Genomic DNA, 20,939 nt, shown 5'->3' on the forward strand with positions numbered 1-20,939 from the left:
TTTAAACATTTCAGTGACTCTGCATAGTTATTTAATACTTGTTTGAGCTCCCATTCTTTATAAACCCTGTCTTCCGATGGAAAGTAGTTTTCGTGAATGTGTGTGTGCCTGTATGTGTCTGACCCTCGCCATTTGCTAGCGGGTAGATATTAATGAGAAGTGGCTCCTTGCTTCTAGCGCAGCATTTCTTTTGTGAGATTATTTCTTTGACATCTCAGTCATTCCGACACTTCCCTGCTGCTTCCTCCAGGATGTTAAAAAAAATTACCTCTAGGAAAATAAAGCATGACTGTTTCTCTTCCTCTCTCTTAACCTCAACCCCCTGCCACTTCCCCACCCCCTTTAATCCCTTCGCTACTAGGATTGGGGAGCACTGGCTAGCACTTCAGTTTCCTTGGCTCTCACTAGCTTCAAAAGGAATCGAAAGTCCCAGTGGTAGAAGTTTATCTTTTCGATTTGAGATGCGCTGTCTAGATTTTGTCTCTAAAAGGAGTTTTCGCATCTTCTGCAATTTTTCCTCCATAAAATCTGAACACAGGTGGCTTGTAGTTTTGACACATGACTATAAATTCGGTAACAAACAATGTACTGGGTGATAGAAATTTGAATAGCAAATACCAGTAAAGCAAAACACCTTTTCCCATCTTTTCGTTCACACACCTCTAGTGCATGCACACACGTACACACACACACAGGAAAATGTTTGGGGAGAAAAAGTGATTTGGAAGATTTACTGTGTGTGCCATTAGGGGTTAAAATGTAAATAAGCTGAAAGAAAAAGAAAAATATTCTCCATTAACTTTTTTTTTTTTGTAGGGGACACAGGTAGCTCAGTCGGTTAAGAGTCTGCCTTTGGCTCAGGTCATGATCCCAGAGTCCTAGGATCAAGTACCACATCAGGCTACCTGCTCAGTAGGGAGTTTGCTTTCCCTCTCCCTTTGCCCCTCTCCCCCACTCGTGTTTTCTCTCTCTCCTTCTCTTTCTCAGATAAATAAAATCTTGAAAAAAAAAAACCGTTATTTTTGCAAACAGAGGACGAGAGAGAAATAACCTTTAAAAAGATCTTAGTATTTATTTTCAATGAAAAGAAGATTATAAATCCAGGGCAACCACAATTCCAACAGGTGGAAGTACTGAGGTTTTCTTTACTGTTTGCAACTCTTTCTTTCTTTCTTTTTTTTTTTTTTTAAAGACTTTTAATTTATTTATTTGACAGAGAGAGATCACAAGTAGGCAGAGAGGCAGGCAGAGAGAGAGAGAGGAGGAAGCAGGCTCCCTGCTGAGCAGAGAGCCCGACGCGGAACTCGATCCCAGGACCCTGAGACCATGACCTGAGCCGAAGGCAGCGGCTCAACCCACTGAGCCACCCAGGCGCCCAAAGTTGCCACACTGAGTTGAACACAGTGAGATACTGTTGCACTTAAAAGACTTTTAATTAAACTTGCAGAATTTTTCAAAGATGAAAGGAACCATAGTTCAGTCATATCTGCACAATGGTTTTGAAATGAGCTTGGCCAGGTATTTGCCACCAAAAAGTACTGTACTTTTCGTAAGACAGAACTGGAGAAAAATTATGGTCTAGGCCAGGCAGACCAATATAATGAAAAACAGTGTTAAGTCTAAATTATTTAATCATGCTATGCTGTCTTTTGATTTTCAATACTGTTCTATAGTAGCATGAAGTTTACTAGCAGTTCAGAGGATGGAACAATAATGATTAAATTATTAATGTGATGCTCAATGCCAGGCACTTAATGGTAGGGGTCTTGACCTAGTCATTATACTTTAGTTGAGAAATGTAAGTGATTGAAAAGATTTTTACTATGATACAATACTGCCTATTCTGAGTCTTCCAGTTGTGTGATCCTGATTTAAAGAGCTTTAAAAGAGGTATAAATATTTATTGAACTGAGTTAGATTCGTTTGGATTTTGAGTGAGTTGGTTTTATCATTTCTGAGAGATGGCTTTCAAATACAATAATGGTTTCCAAATATGTTCGCGATTAACAAACCTATCTTTAAAAAGGTATTTTCGAGCTGGTGAGACTATTGACCTAAACCAAAGTGTGGACCCCAGACCATCAAGATCAGGATCCTCTGGAAATTAAGTATAAATGTCAATTCTTGGGTCCCATCCCAGATTGAATGAATAAAATTTGGGGACTGTGGCCTTGAAATCTGTGTTTTAACAATCCCTCCAGGTGATACGGTTTAGTAAGCACTGGCCTAATAAAAGCCAGAGGAATTTGGAGTGAAGCGTTCTTGGATATGTTCCTGTCAATGCAAGTTTAGCTGCGGATCCCACTGGCTGTCCTCTCAGACTCCCGCAGCCCATGCATGTGAGCGAGACAACCATGTCAGAGACTTAACTGGGGTTTACTAGTGGTAAGACATTGAGATCTGGGGCACAAAGCAATTCATTGTCTTTTCAGTTGTAGAATTATCTGTATCTCTTTGCCTTGCCCAGAAGTTCTGCATTAGTACCCGTAGAAGAGAGAAAATGCTACAGAGAGAACTCACCTTAGTGTACTTAGAGTCTCAAATGGCTAAGGGGTGTACCTGGACAGAACTCTTCAGAAGTAAGAATGTTGAAAGAAGGTCAATTTGGAGACTTACCGCAAAATAATTGCAAAATCTTTGCTTGGTGACTGTCCCCCTCCCCCACACCCCAGGGCTGAGCCCATTGACAATCACAAAATACAAGTATTTGCTTTAGGATTTTCTTCCAGAGCTATGCAAATAGCTTTAGTTGATCACTTCTTCAAAGTGCCCTGAAAATCTCATTAAGAGGAACTAAATTCAGTTTGGTGTTCTTGCTTTAATCAGCTTGTGGAAAAACCAACAAAAAACACACAGGTACAGAGATAAGCAAACATAATTAAGGGGTTAAAAATGGAGGCCCCAAGGAATGATCATTCACAGCGTTTTAGAAGTAACTCAATACATCTCATATTTGGTTTTGCTGTGGACCAGAGACCCTACAGTGAGGTATGAATTTCCATGGACAGTGGAAGGAGCTGAGGCCTGAGCATCAGAAAGCCTGACGGAATTCCAGTTCTGGCTCCAAGTTAATAATAATTACAAATATGGAGAGCAGCCACTATCAACCGCTGATACCTAGTGAGCCCCTTGACTTTTAGTCCTTCAGTTTCTTCCTAAGGGTGGTAATGTTTTCTACCTCTGAGATAGGGTGGAATGAGTTGAATGTAAAGTCATTTTGAAAAACAAAACCGATAATGCAAATAGAATGTGTCTGTCTATCTACCTACCTTATCTATTTCTATCCTGGACCATAATACTGAGTATTAATATTAATATATATTAATATATATAGCATATATATTAATAATATGGCTCATGGTGAGCATCTACTGATTTTAGCTTGAAAAATTCGAAAATGACTTTTTCAAGTTGATTTTAAATGTATTTTTTTAAATCATGAAAAGAACATTTAAATTAGAATCCTCTTAATTCAGCAAAAAGATTTAGGTGGGTGTAAGAACTCTTAACTGAAAAGCTTCCGTTTACACAACCTGGAATGAACCCATTGCATGGGAATGCAATAGGCAATCAACAAACATAATTGGGTTTTTTTCGTCCTGAAGAGAAAGAGTGAGACTGGTTGGTCTCTTGCGGTCTATGAGCATTAATAAATACAGGACATTTTAACTTTCCCAGAGGAACTATGAAGTAAACAGAAGCAAAGGTGCAGAGAGGCCGACTGTGGCAGCCCAGGGAAGCTATTGTGTGGTGAGCTGGAGGGGGCAGCCCCAGGCAGGAGGGGCAGAAGGAATGCTCCCAGGTTTCTCTGAAGTGAATTATCAAACATGGGTCTGAGCTGTTGTCTGCTGAGAAGCCACAGTACCAGACGCACTAGCCTGGCGCGTCCAGGGAAGAGATGAGCGCCTGTGAATAAAAGCTTCAGGCCAATGTCAAGTCTACCAAATAGAGTTGCAAACAGCTCCCGGTTCTGCAAGCAGAGACCACAGACATAAATCAAAGAGCAATCTTCCAACATCGGTCGTGTGGGCAGGACCAGCCACTTGTCACGCTCCGGTGCTCTCCGCCACAGTTTCGCACAGAGGGAGTAATTACAGTTGGTGGTGTCATCGGAGAATTACTACGGATGGCGGGGCGGAGCTTGCCCAGGAGGTGAATGGCGAGGACTACACACACCCACGGCAGGAACACAGTTTACCCCTGACCACTTATATTAATCGAGGAGCGCCACTTAAAAATATTTTCCCTTCGAGGTGTTCCTTCTCAGGATTTATACGACATGCTTTATTTCCTTATCTCCAGCTCCTGTTGAGGAAAGGGTATCGCTTCCTCCTATTTCTGCCAGGGGGAGAAGTCTGAAGAGACTTTATGAAGGGGGTTCCCGGGGATAAATCAATGTTTGCAAGAATCACATGTTATTAGGATGGTTCTGAATTCTAACTAATGTAATCTGGAAGGATTTGAAGGCATGGGGGTGGGGTGGGGCTTGGGATTTTCCACTCCTGGTGAGGATTGGGTAACACTAAAGACGGGAATCAAAAGCAGTTGGTGACACACCGTGCCATCAACTCCATTGTGATCTTCAGATATGTCAAATCCTGGGTCAGGAATGTCGCACCGTGGTGAGCGTGGCTTTCCTCCCCTGACTGGACAGCTGGCTTCATAAATGAAGTGCCATTGGCTCTTTTGAGGTGTCCGACACAGACTTTACCTGTTCCAATAAAGGATTCCTTTTTACTATTTCCTTATTTATGAAAGAATTGAAATAGAAGCTTTCCATGCGAAGGCAAGAATGGTAAAAGAGACATTTATATGCCATTTACGTATTTCAGGCTTTTTAGAAAAAAACATGTAATTGCCCTTAAAGGGAATGGGGTTGAGCATTGTCATTGGTTTTACGTTTTGCAAGAATGTGAATAGATGGGCCTAAGCCTCTCTTTCATTGATGGTAAATCCAGCTCATTATATGTTATGCATCTCTTTATAAAGTTCTATATTACCAACTCACAAAATAATTCTGGAACTAACATTATTCACTGAGGCCTCTTACAGAATGAATGCATTTAAAAAGTCCTGTGTCATGATCCCAGGGTCCTGGGACCGAGCCCCACGTCGGGCTCTCTGCTCAGCGAGGAGCCTGCTTCCTCCTTTCTCTGCCTGCCTCTCTGCCTACTTGTCATCTCTGTCTGTCAAATAAATAAATAAATAAATCTTTAAAAAGTCCTGTGATCATAGTAATATTTTTAGCTCAATAGCAGTAGGCATAGAAGCTAATCTATTGTTATTACCATGACATTAATTCTGCTTGGAACTAAGTCTAAATCCCATCATTAGTTCACAATTGTTTTTCAGCATAACCTTTCCTCAGTACATACATAAGGGTATTAAAAAATGATGTGCTAACTTCTGGCAAAACCGTTTCTTATTATGGAGAAGCAGCGATTCCTGAGGCCAGGTTAACTTTATGCTCTTTTCCTCTCATTCTGATAAAAAAGGCTAAGTCAGGACGGTACTGTTTAATGTCTGAATCATATTATTTCCAGGGAAGATAATCTTCTTGATAACTGTTCACTTCCTCTTTGCCAAACAAATACACGAACATATGTAATTTTCTATTTTTCGCAATAGTAATGGTGGTTTTTCAAGTAAGTGGAGTCCCAACCTTCGGGGGACTGGGAATGCCTCCTGAGTCGCGCTTATTGGCAGTGCTCTGTGCTTCTGCTAAGAAGTCGGTTCTCTGGGCTTCATTTTAGTCTGTTTGGATGTTCCCCATTAGCACACACTTAATTGCTTGGTAGTTTGAAGTTTTAATGTTGGCTTTAACATCTCAGTCTTTTAATTTTTTAATTTTAATTTTTTACATTATATCCTTTTGCTCAAAGGTTAGATTAGATATAAGAGATGAGCCCTTCTGAGATCAGGAAACCAATAACTTCAGGTGGTCTTCAGGTTTTCTCAGAAAACAGTGCCAAACAGGTTATGGCTATCTTCCCATGATTGGAGCTTGCTGACATATTGCAAATCTGGGCTTTCCAGGTTGCGGAAACCAGGGGTGGCTTTCAGGTGGAACTGTAAATAGCAGTCAACTGTTTAATGACATAATGTGAATTTTTACAGGTTTCTCTAATTCTACAACCGGATAGCTTTCTGAACACTTGAGATAAATCTTCACTCACTCTCTGGCATTGTTCAGCACTTAGGTCAATTTCACACCATTGGTTTTCTCTACTCTGCATCTCTCACACTTCAAGATCGCTTGACCTACACACACAAAAAAATCTCTGTGACTGTCACTGTGAAGAGTAGCTCTTCAAAAAGTGCTTGAAAAATCAGGAAAGATAACAGAATAACTCTTCCCCAACTATTAGCAGGGCGGTTTAACTGGGCATTTTGATTCAATTTTAAGGGAGAGGAGAACAAAATCATCTTTGATTTTGAAACGTCCTTACAAGAAGACGTTTCATATATTAAAGTTTCTGAACATGAATGCTCCTCTCAGAAGCATCCCCGGGGAGGCACAGTATTCTCATCTCGTGACTGAAAATTTCAAGTTACACCTGAGTCAGAACCAGAAACACTTTGGGTAACAGAGCAAGCAAGAGAAGATGTGCTGCTCAGAAGGGCCATCTGCCTCGCCAGCAATCAGGAACTCCCCCTTTCGTCTTTTGTTATTCATTTGGAAAAACAAAGGGATTGCATTCTAAGAGTCTTCCCAGTTCTAATATCCAATGCATCTCTATCCAGGACAACAGATACGTGCTGATTAACAGAAAAACTAAGCTAACCTGGAACAACAAAAGCAAAATAAAAACTTTTTCTATCTGAAAAACCTTGAAAAATGTATAACACACATAACCCTTTCGTGTAAAGACCCATCCAGATTCCTGTATATTCTTCTCCCACCCCCGTAATTCTTGAACATTTTTTTAAAGAAGTCTTTTAAGGATTAAATGTTCCATTTAGTTTTATAATCATTCCTCTCGTCACCCCTAAAGTATTGTCTCATTAACAGAAAATGATGTCAGAAGCAGTTTATTAATGGAAATTCTTTCTGTGAGCTTCCAAGTAAAACAAAAACATCATTAATATCAGCAATATAAAACAAACAAATTTAAAAACCCCGAAACAAAACAAATGAAACCGCGTGTCTGTCCCCAGCACCGATCACACAGAATTGAAGCCAACCAAACCGTTTCGCACATCACTTGGAGTGTAGATTTATTTGGATTTCAGGATCTCCTAAACAAATTACATCAACCTCACTCCATTTCCTTCCTTAATAAAAAGTATGACTGGACGAACATCAGACTTTTAAAATTCTAAAAGTAATAGAAAAGTAAAAATCGATTTCCTAGGGAAATCCCTCTCCTCGACCTTAAATGGTGTTGCTGCTTCTGTGAAATCTTTCTCTTTGGAGTAACTTGGTAGCATAGTTTTTGTTTCATTTTTGAACTGGATTCATCCAAGGGCACTGAATTAGAACTTCAGCCGATGTACGGAGCACGAGCCTTGATGAACGAGAAGTTACCTCTGATCTAAAAGGAAATGGGAATGAGAGAATGCAAACACTGGAGGTTTGTTTCAGGATGTAACTTGAGTTGTGACATCACAGGAGAACAGAACGGTATGAGCACTCTAAAATCATCTGCAGCACTTTTAAGGGTTAAACCTGCTTAACCCGTTCTTAGTCAGAGAATGGCACCAGAGAGGACAGCTCACCCCTTAAGTGTGGCTAGTTCTAAACCTGTGGTTTTCTCGGGTTGTTGGAGCAGTCATGCACTCTATTTTCGCCCCCCTCCCACCCAGTTAATAGGATCCATTCATAGCTACTCACTACTGCAGGATTTGACCTGAGAAATGCTAGGATTTATTAACTCAGCAGTTGTTTGGAAAAGTCCTTAAATAATCTTTGCCCTTGGCCAGCAAGGGCACTGCTAGACTCAAGTTCTCAGACGCAGCTGGTGAGGTTCTCGGCCAAGTTCTTCAGAGGCAGGAATTTCTGCAGGACAACCTACTTTGACGTGGCATTTACAAATCTTGAAACCAGGCTTCCTGGATCTAGGAAATGTTATTCCTGACTCCTTCGACCCAGATGCTGGCTGAAATTCAGTTTTTATAATCTGTAGGTAATCGCTCATTCTTCCCTCCTTCCTTTTTCCTAGGAGCTGGCGTGGTGGTTAAATTGTTCTAAAACAGTCATATTAATATGTTCAAAAATCCACTGCTGAGTCTCAGAGAGAGGGTCACATCTGGCCATGAAAATCTTCTTCTCTGCGGGGTTGCAGTCCATGCAGCTGTTGCTCACAGAATGGAATAATGTTCTGTCCTGGAGGGATCAGAAAGAAAAGAAAGTCCTGACGTAATATATGAGCAGTTAGAACCCAAAATATACAGAGGAAGTAAAATGTCCCTGTGTATATTTCAGTATATACCCAGGGTGTGAAAAGGAGACCATCTCCCAAATCAAACAATAGCAGTTTGGATAACCACGTGGAGAACAGGGTCCCAGGGCCTGCAGGCTGATGTGGAGACTCCAAGCAGGCTCAATCGGGAACAGAGAATTCATTCCTTCACGGCTGTTTTAAAAAAGCAATCCAGGCACTTCCTACTCTGTAGTAAGCATTTTGCTACATGCTTGGGTTTTAAAGATACTACCGGTATAGAAGGTTGCTGACCAACTAGCTATCTGTAGCTGTCTGGGGAGAGGCACATTTACAAAGATGGTAATTCTGTCCCTAGCAAACAGCAACAGGTGGGTCCGCATGCAACACACACACACACACACACACACACACACAGGAACCCACCCATGCCTTTCACAGCCTGGACTGACTGACATTCACTGTCTGGCCCGACTAGATTAGAAGAAGAGGAGTTTCCCTTCCCTTGTATGGAGCCTCTAATGGGACAAAGAAGTACAAGAAGAAACAGGTGCTCAGTTGCCCTCTTCAGAACTTATAGGGACAGAGATTGCTGGTGCACAGGCCCTATCTCCATGTACAAACTCAAATTTCTTAGCTCTGAAGCTTCAGCATCTCCTCCAACCTCCCTTATGGCCATTAACAGCTCTTCTGTGGTGCAACTCTCATTGTTTCCTGTAAAAGGGAGGAGACAGCATTCACTTAAAAAAAAAAAAGAAAGAAAGAAAGAGTACCTAAGCATGCGGTAAAGCAAACAGTTCTGTGAGAGAAAGGTACTATCAGGGCACAAAGCTTACATTGGAGGTGACCGGGCTCACTATCTGAATCGGCTCGAACACACCCCTCTTTTTTTTTTTTAAGGAATCTCTATGTCCAGCATGGGTTTCAAACTCATGACCCCAGGATCAAAAGTCAGACACTCTTCCAACTGAGCCAACCAGGGGCCCCAACGCACACCTTCTCTTACTATTTAAGTAGAGAAAAGGAAGTTAATGTAAAGACCAAAAAAAAAAAAATCTTTCCTTAACTGGTAACAAAGCCTTTTGTTTCTTACAGGGTCTATGCAAAAAAAAAAAGTTGCCAAGAACGTGTGAAAAGCGTTCTCAAATCACGGTTTGAATTTCGGGGCCAAATACTGTTTTTTAGGAAACGTTCAGAGGTTCTGATTATTTTCTTTAACTGAGGAATATTTGACTCACAATGCTTTTACAATGACAGAGTTTCTCAGGCAGCCAGTGTAAATATTTCTGGGTTGTTCTGGATGTTAGGACTCCATCAACCAATATTTAATGTCCTTTTAGGATCCGGATGTTTGCACAGTTACGCAGTGGGTGAAGGAAGAATAAGGAAGGAGAAAGTCAGTGCCTGCAATTTAGTGCTTGTCTCTGTTTAGTGTAAACAGAGAGCTCTGCCTCATACAAAGGCTCGCTTTTCTCTTTTGTTTTCTTAAATTTCCGGGGTTGATGCGGATTTTCCTTTCTTTCCTCAAAGAAGTGTCCTTCCTCTTTTCTTCATCTGGGGCTTCCCGACCTTGGCTGCTGTTCGACCCCAGGGGAAGCTCTGAGGAACTCCCTCCTCCTCTAGGTGTGGCCAGCGGAGTCCAGAAGAGAGGCTAGCCTACTCCGCCCCTCACCCCACGCACCCTTTCCTCTCAGGTGAAACTCACACATAGAGACCCGTCCTCACAGCTGTGCCAGTCCCCTGGGCTGCGGTTTCTTTTGTGCCCACCCTCTTGCTTCCCAGCATCTTTCATGCTTAGTCCTCTGCCCCTAACTTCTACCCATTTAGCTACATGGTATATTTAAATCAGCTTTTCAAAGAGCCTTCCTAAGCTATTTGATTCCTGAAAATTCTATGTGACCTACTAAATGCTAATTCACTTTGTTCCACGCATGTCTCCTTCTTTTTTCCCCTTACTTCTCTGTATTTCCTTCTATTCTTTCCCTTTGTCAATCGTTCAAGTGGGGACCTTTGTATGCTCGCAGTTTCTCCCCCAAAGCACATATTTCTATGAAAGCTAAAATAAAAATAAAAATAAAAATAGAGAGAGAAAAGAAAGGAGTAGAACGTGTTTCCGTTCTCTTCCCTTCGTGAGCTTGTACGGGTACAAAAGCCAAACCGGATTTCCTGAACATTATCTGCTGAGCGATAAGGTGATCGTATTTTCCCCAGCCCCAAGTTGGGACACAGGCTCTGACAAATACAGGTGTATGCAAGAGGACAAGCAGACAGGACACGCAAATTCAGCACCGCCCTGAAAAATCCAGAATATGTTTTCTGTTATTGTACTTGGCACTCTCATAGAAGCTGAAAGTTAAATTCCCTTAATCTGTCGACGGCTGAGAAGCTTCACCAGTAAAATGAGAGGGTGGTTAAGATTAATCTGTAAGGCCTCTCCTGGCCATAAAATTGAACGAACCTTTTATTCCAAAGTTCACTGCTGACTGACAGAGACAAATGACGGGGCACCCAACTAGAGACTACTGACAATACTCAGATTGACAGATTGATCATTCTTTGGTTATAGACTGAGCTCTGTTCACCCTTGTCCTTGTGGGTGTCCACCAGGTCCTACAGGTGAAGCTTCTGGAGGCCCTGTCAGCCTCCCCGGAGCATGCATTCTCCACTTTTGACCTTGGGGGCCATGTACATTGCTATCTTTGTAACTTTCTACTCAGCTAAGCTTTTGGATTACTAAGTGTCTTTACTGATGGCTTTCCTGGCTGGAATTAAGTCAGTGGACCAAGCAATCATTCGTCAGTACGGTCTCTCGTTCTAAGACAGCCCTTTGTTCCCCTGCCCTCCATCTTATGACAAGAGTTGGCTATAACGGAATTGAATACAGGTCTCCCCCGCTTTGGAATAGGCTTCTGGGAGCTTTGGCAAGCCAGCTGTTCCATAACAGTCCCCCTTAAAGGGGCCTTTTGACTGGACTGTTCCCTGTTCAGTCCTGAGAGGAAAGCAGAGCATGTGCCCTGGTTGTTCACAGTATAATACGGCAAACTGTACCTCTCTTGTCTCCTCTCCTCTCCCACCTTCCCCGCCTGCTTCCTTCCTTGTCGTTCCTGTTTTGGTTTTGCCTCAGAAAATGAGAAATTCTGGAGCGGGAAATGCAAAAGTTCAGATCCAGGGTTGGGGAACTGCCCTTCCTAATCCAATCGGGTCAGACTCAATGTCCAGTTCTGGCCAGTCCAGGCTGTTAAAGGCATGGGTGGGACTTTTCAGGGACCTCATTGAAAGGGACACCTTCCTGAAACCAGCCAGCGATTTGATTGGCATCTCTGTGACACTCGTCGTCCGACACTAAATTCAATTAGATTCCATACTTCTCCAGTGTCTGAGCTTTGAAGGCCTGGGTATGTTGTAGAAAGCATTCCACACCGTGTGCAAGGTAATAAAAGAACAAACCACCAGAGATGCAAAGACAATACAGTAAGTGTGTGAGTTCACAATGTGTAGAAAGAGGACTCTGAGAATAGAACTGGCACCCGGTGGGAGGGAGGGAGCCGGTGCTGGGTCAGGGGCTGGGGTTTTGTTCTGCACAGGCTTTGGATCAAATTCCAGTCATATCACGTCCTTGCTGTGTCACCTTGGGCAGTATTTAATTCTCTGAACTCCAACTTCTTCATCCGTAAAATATAGATAATAATGATCCTGCACGAGTTTGGTGTGAGGATGAAATGAGTTTTAATACATGTAAAATCGCTGGCACAATGTCCTACATATAATAAGTACTTCCGCTCTGTATCTTCCCTTAATTTATTTTTAGTCAGGGAGCATCCCCAATTCTAAAAATCAGAACGTACAAACCAACTGGTCCGAGACCAGCTATTCAAGACCAAATTGCATTCTCTGAAATCCTGGCAAAATAGAATGTGCAAAAATTAGCTCCTGCCTCAGCCCGCCATCCAAATTGATATACTTCCGTTTTAAGCAAAAGGATTTACGGAATAAAGGTGATGTATGGCTCAGGAATTAGTTCTTTTATGTAATTATGGTCAGAGTTTATATATGATTTGTATGTTTCAGTCCTTTGCCTGAAATACACTTTCAGGTCAGAATTCAATACATATTTATTGAATGCCTTTTATTTCCTGGCATGTATTAGAAGAACAGTCTAGAAAGATAAGCTGAGATGCATCTCCTGACCCAGGAAGAGGGGGACACCAAGAGGTAAACAAGAAATGTATGAAATAAAAAAGTGTCAATGAGACTGTGAATGAGGGAGAGTAAAATGTGTGAGGGTATTTCAGATGCAGAGAGGAACATGGGGAAAGAAAGACGTGATTGCTTGTGCATTTATGCATTTGATTTATTCAGCAAAAATTTATTTGGGACTTACTATTTATTAGGCACTGTTTTAGGTAGATAGGATATTTCAGTGAACTTCACAGGACAATCCCCGCTTCTGCCCCACCCTCCTGGAACTTTCATGCTAGAGGCAGGGTAGGGGTGAGGCAGTGGGGCACAGACAATGGGCATAATAGGTTATGCAAACTTAAAGATTTTTATTTATTTATTTGACAGACAGAGATCACAAGTAGGCATAGAGGCAGGCAGAGACAGAGAGAATGGGAAGCAGGCTCCCTGCTGAGCAGAGAGCCCAATGTAGGGCTCGATGTAGGGCTCAATCCCAGGACCCTGGGATCGTGACCTGAGCCGAAGGCAGAGGCTTTAACCCACTGAGCCACCCAGGCGCCCCAGGTTATGCAAATTTAAATAGGGCAGCAAGGGTGCACCTCATGAGAAGGTGATAAAGGTAGTCTTGAAGAAGGTAAAGGAATTGGCCATGCCAATATCTGGGGAAGAGAGTTTCAGACAGACAGGCTTGTGCAAAGGCATTAAGCAGGAACACCCCCTGAGGGGTTAGAGAGTTAGAGGAATGGCAGGGGGACTGGGTGGGGGAGAGAGTGGGAAGAGATATGTCAGAGGTAATGGGGAGCTAGCTCATGTGCCGGGGACCAGCAAGTCATTTGGTGCGACTGGATCACAACAAGCAAGGTGAATTCCAGAAGATGATAGCCAAGACATATCGTTCAGGGACTGGGGTACATTGCTAATTTTTATTTTTATTATTTTTTTTTTTTTAGCAATTTTTCCTGCGTTTGGAAGGTGACCACTGAAAGATTTAAAAAAGGGTGTCACAGAATCCATATTTTGGGTGGAGGTTGCTAGTGGCAGAGAGGAGGATGGAGTGGGGGTGGGGGAGGCATTGGACACTGGCCAAGAGCATAGAGCAAGGCCACTGCAACCAAACAGACTGAAGCTGGCAAAAGCAAAACCCAAAGCCGGGGGGACAGGGGGGTGAGTTGGGGGTGGCCCGACTAGCTGTTTGAGAAGTCAGTGTAGAGAACATTCTGATAAATGGCACGTGGGGATTAACGTGGGGGAAGAAGGGAAGGAAAAGCAGGCTTGAGGCAGGAAATGCAGAGAGAGGAACAGGATCAGGCAGCGGGGGAGGATTGTGATTTCTGTTTCCGGTGTAAGGAGTTGGGGGTAGGGATGAACCATTCAGGTGCAGATGCCCGGTAAACAGCTGGATGTAGGTTGGACTGGAGGATAGGTCTTATGTGCATAGTGGGGGGAACGGAGTTACTCCCTTCCACTGATATTCATTTCTGGGTAACATATATTGAAAGAGAATGCTGTTGTGAGAGAGTTCCTTCCTGTCCAATGCCATTGGTGTCTAATACGGGTATTTCTAGTTTTGTTTTGTTTTGTTTTTCCCCCTTTCTCTTTTAATGCAGGGCTCAAACTCACAACCCTGGGATCAAGACCTGAGCTGAGACCAAGAGTCAGGTGCGTCACCGACTGAGCCACCGAGGTGCCCCAAATTACTGCTAGTTTTTAATCCCAGGTTTCTTCCTGACAATAATCTCTGATGGTCTCTTCATTTGTCCCTGAGATAGGTGTCCCCGCTGCAGAATGAATGGAGTGGAGTGGGGAAGATTGGGACGAGATAAGATTTAGAATATCTGCCTTCCCATCTCAGTGTTGTAGAGAACAAGGTTGGTCTATGAATGTCCTTTGTGTTCTAGAAGAAAGACAAATTAGGTAGTTTTTTTCCTGCCTATTTTTACTGTTGGCATCTGGGAGAATGCAAATAATACCTTGATAGGCATAACAGGGACAAAGCAGTCTTACTGTCTCTCCTTTTCCATTTTCTCTTTGACAGGTAGAATTCCTCACAGGAGGAGAAAATTGGTCTTCTTGCATCAGTGGCTAATTTGGCCAATCAGAAATAATGTTTCTTAATGTCCTGATAGAGTCCCTTGGTGTGTGCGCTGAGATGGTGCCAGTCACAGCAGCCCTTCAACCGTGACTCCTTGCTCTCCTGGTTGGCTTTTCTGAGTTACAGTCAAGTGATGTGTATACGAGTGTATCCTTAATTCTCCTGATAGTAGCCAGAATTATTAAAACACCTAATCTGATTATATCCCTGCTCTTCAAACCATTCAAGGTCTTCCTGGTCCCTTAGCTAAATTCTCAGCATGGCCAGCAAGGTCTTGTATGGTCCTCTCCCTAGCCAGATCTTAGAGTCTTAGAGTCTTGGTCTTAGAGTTGATCATTTTCCACACACTCACACCTTTCAACTGGCTTGTCTCTGTTTTTCCAAGAAAACCAAAATCTTGCCTACCTCAGGGCCTTTGCACAAGCTGATACTTTATCTGGGGTCTTTTTCTCTGTTACTTCCTTCACTTACCTAATTCCTACTCATTTTTAGATCTCCATTCAGATATTAGCTTGTCAGAGAAGTCTTGCCTACTTCTCTTACTGCGTAGAGCCCAGTGTTTTGTGTTCTCATATTATCCTGCAACTTAATTTATTTAGTTATTTTTGTCTGCCTCCCCACTAGACTGAAAACTCTAAGAGTAGAGAAAACGCATCTGCTCCATAGCTTGTTTCCATCTGTCCATAACTCTTTATCTCCCTGAAGTAAACCTTTTGGGAGTCATATGAACATAATAATAATAGCTTCTATTTATTGAGTATGAGTCTCTGTGTCTGGCAGTGCTAAGTATTCTATGTAGATTTTCCCATTTTATCCACATAAACCACATAAGCAATCTGAAGGGATAGTGAATGTTGACAAATAAGAAGCTGGGTTCATTAGTTTATTTATTCAATAAATATTAATTAAGCACCAATTATATGCCAACCAGTGTTTTAGGTGCCAAATGAAAGAAAAAAAGAAAGCGGAGAAAAACCTCTGTTCTTGTGGAATTTACAGTTTAATACCTAGCTATAGCTAAGTAACTAAAATGGTACAAAAATGTACAACATAGAAATACAACTAATTAGCCCATCTTTTCCTTTACATAAACTTTCTTGAAGAGCTAAGATCAAATTGGAAGATAGTTTGTTGAACACATAGTTTGCAATAATTATCGGTAACTGAACTCTGAAGTGCCATATACTAGGTAAATTTAAGTTTTATTTAAGCATTACCACAATCCTCTAAGATAGATACTATTATTATTCTCACTTTATGAATGAGGAAACCAAAGTGCTTAGTAAGGAACTTTTCCAAGATCCCAGAGCCAGGAACCAGATGGGAGCCAGAATGCCAACCTTCGATCCCACAGGACCCAGAGCCTCTACTCTTGACCTCTAAGTTATGCTGAACCAATCAGCCATCCTACTCCACTGCTACCCCTGCTCATTAGCAACTATTAATTTAAATGTAAATACTAACTGAAATTGTTTACAGTTCTTACTACGAAGATTCTTTTCTGTTAGTCTAAATCTTGGCAGGTGTTTAATTCAGGAAGCCTTTACCCTTGCGTTAGAGCCTGGGATAGCCCACGATGGAGGCTTTCTTGTTCTGAGTGACCAGGGAATGGCAGTTAGACTTGTTAGGATAGTCTGAATTGGTAGTAATATTCCTAAGTTACTCAGAAACAACAAAAGTTAAAAGGTCGTGACAATTAAGTGAGACATACAAATAAAAACAGGATGGGAAGCTAACACTATGGAAAAGGTAGTGTCGGGGCGCCTGGGTGGCTCAGTGGGTTAAAGCCTCTGCCTTCAGCTCAGGTCATGATCCCAGAGTCCTGGGATCGAGCCCCTGCTCAGCAGTGAGCCTCCTTCCCCACCCCACCCCCCGCCTGCCTCTCTGCCTACTTGTGATCTCTGTCTGTCAAATAAATAAATAAAGTCTTTAAAAAAAGAAAAGAAAAGGTAGTGTCATTGCTCTACTGAATGTATTTCCCTCTTGGGTATTGACCTCCTTCTTGGTTGACTCCTTCATTTGAAATGAAGATCAAAACGATTTTTTTTTTAAGATTTTATTTATTTATTTGTCAGAGAGAGAGGGAGAGAGAGCGAGCACAGGCAGACAGAGAGGCAGGCAGAGGCAGAGGGAGAAGCAGGCTCCCTGCCGAGCAAGGAGCCCGATGTGGGACTCGATCCCAGGACGCTGGGATCATGACCTGAGCCAAAGGCAGCTGCTTAACCAACTGAGCCACCCAGGCGTCCCAAAGATCAAAACTTCTTAGGGTATAAGGACTTAAGTCTCCTATTACAAATGAGAGTAGGATGTAGACATTGTGCATATTGTTGTCAGCAAGGTAATTGAAAAGCCCTTCTTTGCTCTCTTTTGGGAGAGCTGGAGAAATGTGGGCTAGAGGAAATAACTACTAGGTAAATTTGTATCTGGTTGAATAATTTCATCCTAATGATGCTTGTTAATGGATCAGTGTCATCTCTGTTATATGACAGAGAACTCAGTTGTTGGCCTTGTGCCCTGGGGTCCACAACTTAGATGAAGGCCTAAAGGCAGGCAGATCCAATTCTTGCATGGAACAAAACTCATCTGATGGCCAGTAAGTTAGATCAAAGAATCAAAACCCAGGCTGATGTAAATCTGGTGACATGAAATGTAATAGAAGCAAATGGATAGCTACACAGTATAAAAGATGAATTATACAGGTAGAAGACCATGGAGATGCACTTGTGAAGCAAAAGGAGAAAAAGACTTGAGTTTTTATACTGAAAATTCATTAAAAAGCAAAGCATGTAAAGTTAAGATAGAAAATCAATCAACTCAATCATAACAAAGAATACTAGAAACAGATCTTACTTCCTTTGATCAGAACACACCTAGAATATTGTGTTCTGTTCTGGGTAACATGACACTTTCTAGAACTATTTGGAGTATGTTAAGAGTGAGTGTCCAGGAAGTTGAAATAGATGCAAATTAAGTCATGAAAAATAGTGACAGAAAATTGGACCATTTAACCAGAAAGAAAGAGCAAAGATAGGGCAAGCATTGTTCAAATATTTGGGATCTGTATTCAGTGAAATGCATTAAATTTTATCTGTGTGGTCTCAAAGGCAGGGAAGAACTTTCTAATACTTGGGACTGTCCAGAAATGAATGGGCTGAACTGGGATACTGTGACTGCCTAAGTATGACTACGAGTCCAGGATTTTATAGAGGGCTTTGTGTATCTAACCCAAGTTGAAATACATGCCTTTTGATTTAGCTCTTTTTATGTACTTTTCTCAATTTTCTAAATCAATAACTAACCAGAACACGTTAAAAATAAGAATCTTGTGGCCTCCCATCTGGCATCTTTGTGGACCAGCAGGATTTAACGAGCTGGGAGGGCAAAGCCCTGGCATATATCACAAGTCACAATAAATAGTCGAATGTAGGCACATGCCAAGAATTCTGCCCACTCACTTTTTAAATTAATGCGATGGTTGCAATGTTATCAATTTAGCCTGAAAGGAAACTTCTTATCTGTATTTCCTGTTTGATGTTATTTTTAAGCCCTTTCTTGTAGCAGTTAAACTACAAGAACACCCCAGGGAGCAACTAAGAATAGTAATTTAAACCTTTCACTTTTGGTCTTTGGTGAGGCTGTGTATGTGGTTCTGAGAACCGCCCACCCCCCTAAAAAAGTGCTAAGGCTTTTTTTTCTCTTTCTTTCTAACTGAAGCATAGTTAATGCACAATTTATATTGGTTTCAGGTTACAACATAGTGATTCAACAACTCTATACCTTAGTTTATTAGGATACCGTTGACTGTTTTCCCTATATTGTAACTTCCGTCCCACTGGCTTAGTCATTCCATAATGGGAAATCTTATTTCTATTTCTATTTCTATTTCTATTTCTATTTCTAATTCTAATCTAAATCTATTCACTTCCTTTCACCCACTTTGCCCATCCCTCACCTCCTCTTCTCTGGTAATCATCAGTTTCTTCTCTGTATTTATGGGTCTGTGTCTGCTTTTTTTGGTGTTGTTGTTCCTTTGTTTTTAGATTCCACATATAAGTGAAATCACATGGTATTTGTCTTTCACTGGCTGGCTTATTTCACTTAGCAGTATACCCTCCAGGCCCATGTCTGTTGTTGCAAATGGCAAGATCACATCCTTTTTTATAGCCGAGTAATATTCCATTACATATTAGGTCAGCTATATATGACATCTTTTTTATTCACTCATCTATTAATGGACATTTGGGTTGCTTCCATGAGATATGTTAAATTTTATCCAGCACAAACTTGGGGTTCATGAAGGAGAAGATCATATCAATAACTGAACCCAGTAGCTCTTTTTTTTTTGAAGATTTTATTTATTTATTTGACAGAGAGAGACACAGAGAGAGAGGGAACACAGAGCAGAGGGAGTGAGAAAGGGAAAAGCAGGCTCCCCGCTGAGCAGGGAGCCCAATATGGGGCTCGATCCAGGACCCTGGGATCATGACCTGTGCTGAAGGCAGATGCTTAACAACCAAGCCACCCAAACCCAGTAGTTCTTTAAGCCATTTAGAAATTTATTTAGGATCGTCTATATATTAGACATTAAAAAGGCCATACAGAAATAAAAGAAAAAGTTCCTGCCCTCAGGTAGTTAATATCTATAAAAAGAGACTAATTATGTAGAATATAATGTTCCTGATACAAAAGAAGAAACAAAATGGGGGGCAAATTCCAACTAAAGAAGGAGGGAGGAGTCTGGTAAAGAAAGTAGGTAAACATTGGACCTAGAAAAGGGATTCTTCATCTGGCTGCCCATGAGAATGTTTTAGGAACCTTCAAAAAATACCAGTACCCAGGGCTCACCTTCTAGAGAGCCCCAGTCAGGCTCACCTTATGTCAATAGCATACCGCCTTAAATGTACCTTTACAATGTCCTGGAAACTGTTGCTTTTATAATGTTCGATATTTGTTCTTTCCCTTGGTCACATTTTCTTGGCTATTCTTGGCTCTTTCCTTTCCCTATAAATTTCAGAATCAGTTTATCAGTTTCCACAAATACACTTGCTGGGGTTTGGACTAATTTTGCATTAAATGTATATACCTTTTTGAGAACTATTAACCTCGCAATATTGAGTCTTATCCATGAACATGATGGATCCCTAAGCTTTTAATTCTGCTTAGTGATGCTCTGTAGCTTTCTGTGTAAAGGTCTTTCCCCTCTGTGGTGATGTTGATTTTCACCTCTGCTGTGAGTTATTTTGCTGTTCATGGTGATCAAATGAAATTATTTTTGAATTTCATTTTTTACTTTTTGGTTGCTGGTATATAGACATTTGTTTTTCTTATATTTACCATGTATCCAGGACTACTCTTATTACTTTTAATAGGGTGAATGTATAATCTTTTGGATTGTCTATATAATATTTCATCTGTAAATTGACTGTTTCATTTGTTCCTTTCCAATTCTCATAGCTTTTAATTTCTTACGCTTGCCTGATTACTCTGGGTAGGTGGTCCTGTACTATATAAAACAGAAGTGATGATAGGAAACATTATATGTTATTCCTATTCCCTGGAGGAAATTTTTCACATTTCTGTTGCTATCTCCATGTGGCAGGAAAAAATGTCTTTTTAATAAATGGTGATTGATCGATTGGATATAAATATGAAAAAGGAATCAACCCCATATTACAGTGCATGCATAAAATATTTCATGGAATTCTATACCAAAAGAGAGGATTACACAATAAATCTTCCAAAGAAGACTATCTTCATGACTTTGGTATGGAGCAAAGATCTCCTAAAGAGAACACAAAAGACACTAATCATAAAGAATAGCTCTTCCTCAAGATATTCTGTAGAGAAAAAAGGAAAGACGTCAACTAGAATAAGATACTTAACAATATGTATGTTCAACAAAGCACTTGTATGTATGTATCTATCTATCCAAAAATCTGTAAGGAAAAACTAGACAACACATGTTAAAAAATGGTCAAAAGACTTACTAGGTCCTTCCCAAAGAAGATATCCAAAACAGCTAGCAAGCATGTGCTGTCACTCTATAGCCACAAAATGAAAAGAGGAAAAGAAAAAGAAACAATGCCAAGAGTTAACAAAAATGTGGGGCAAATGGATTCTCACATTGCAGCTGTACCCTGCCCGTTGCTCTTCAAGCCTCAACAATTCAGTGCATGCTGGCCCAACCCCAGTGGTGGGCCACTGTGTCCCACTCTGTAAGGGCTTTCTCTGGTCCCGAGAACAATTTTGTCTACCAGGCACAGCCCAGAGATGTCAGAGAATAAACC

The 20,939-nt window shown here is 41.3% G+C and overlaps 1 protein-coding gene across 1 annotated transcript in view; it reads right to left on the bottom strand.

The window, feature by feature from the left end:
- Nucleotides 1-7,095: 7,095 nt before the first annotated feature.
- GALNTL6 (polypeptide N-acetylgalactosaminyltransferase like 6) overlaps nucleotides 7,096-20,939 on the bottom strand; it is a 1,226,826-nt gene continuing 1,212,982 nt past the window's right edge. The window contains exon 13 of the mRNA XM_044225096.1: nucleotides 7,096-8,326. Coding sequence (XP_044081031.1) covers nucleotides 8,159-8,326 — 168 coding nt within the window. The 3' untranslated portion in view covers nucleotides 7,096-8,158. The remainder of the gene's footprint in view (nucleotides 8,327-20,939) is intronic.

Source organism: Neovison vison, chromosome 11 (genome assembly GCF_020171115.1).
Source record: "Neovison vison isolate M4711 chromosome 11, ASM_NN_V1, whole genome shotgun sequence".
NCBI classification, from domain to species: Eukaryota; Metazoa; Chordata; class Mammalia; order Carnivora; family Mustelidae; genus Neogale; species Neogale vison.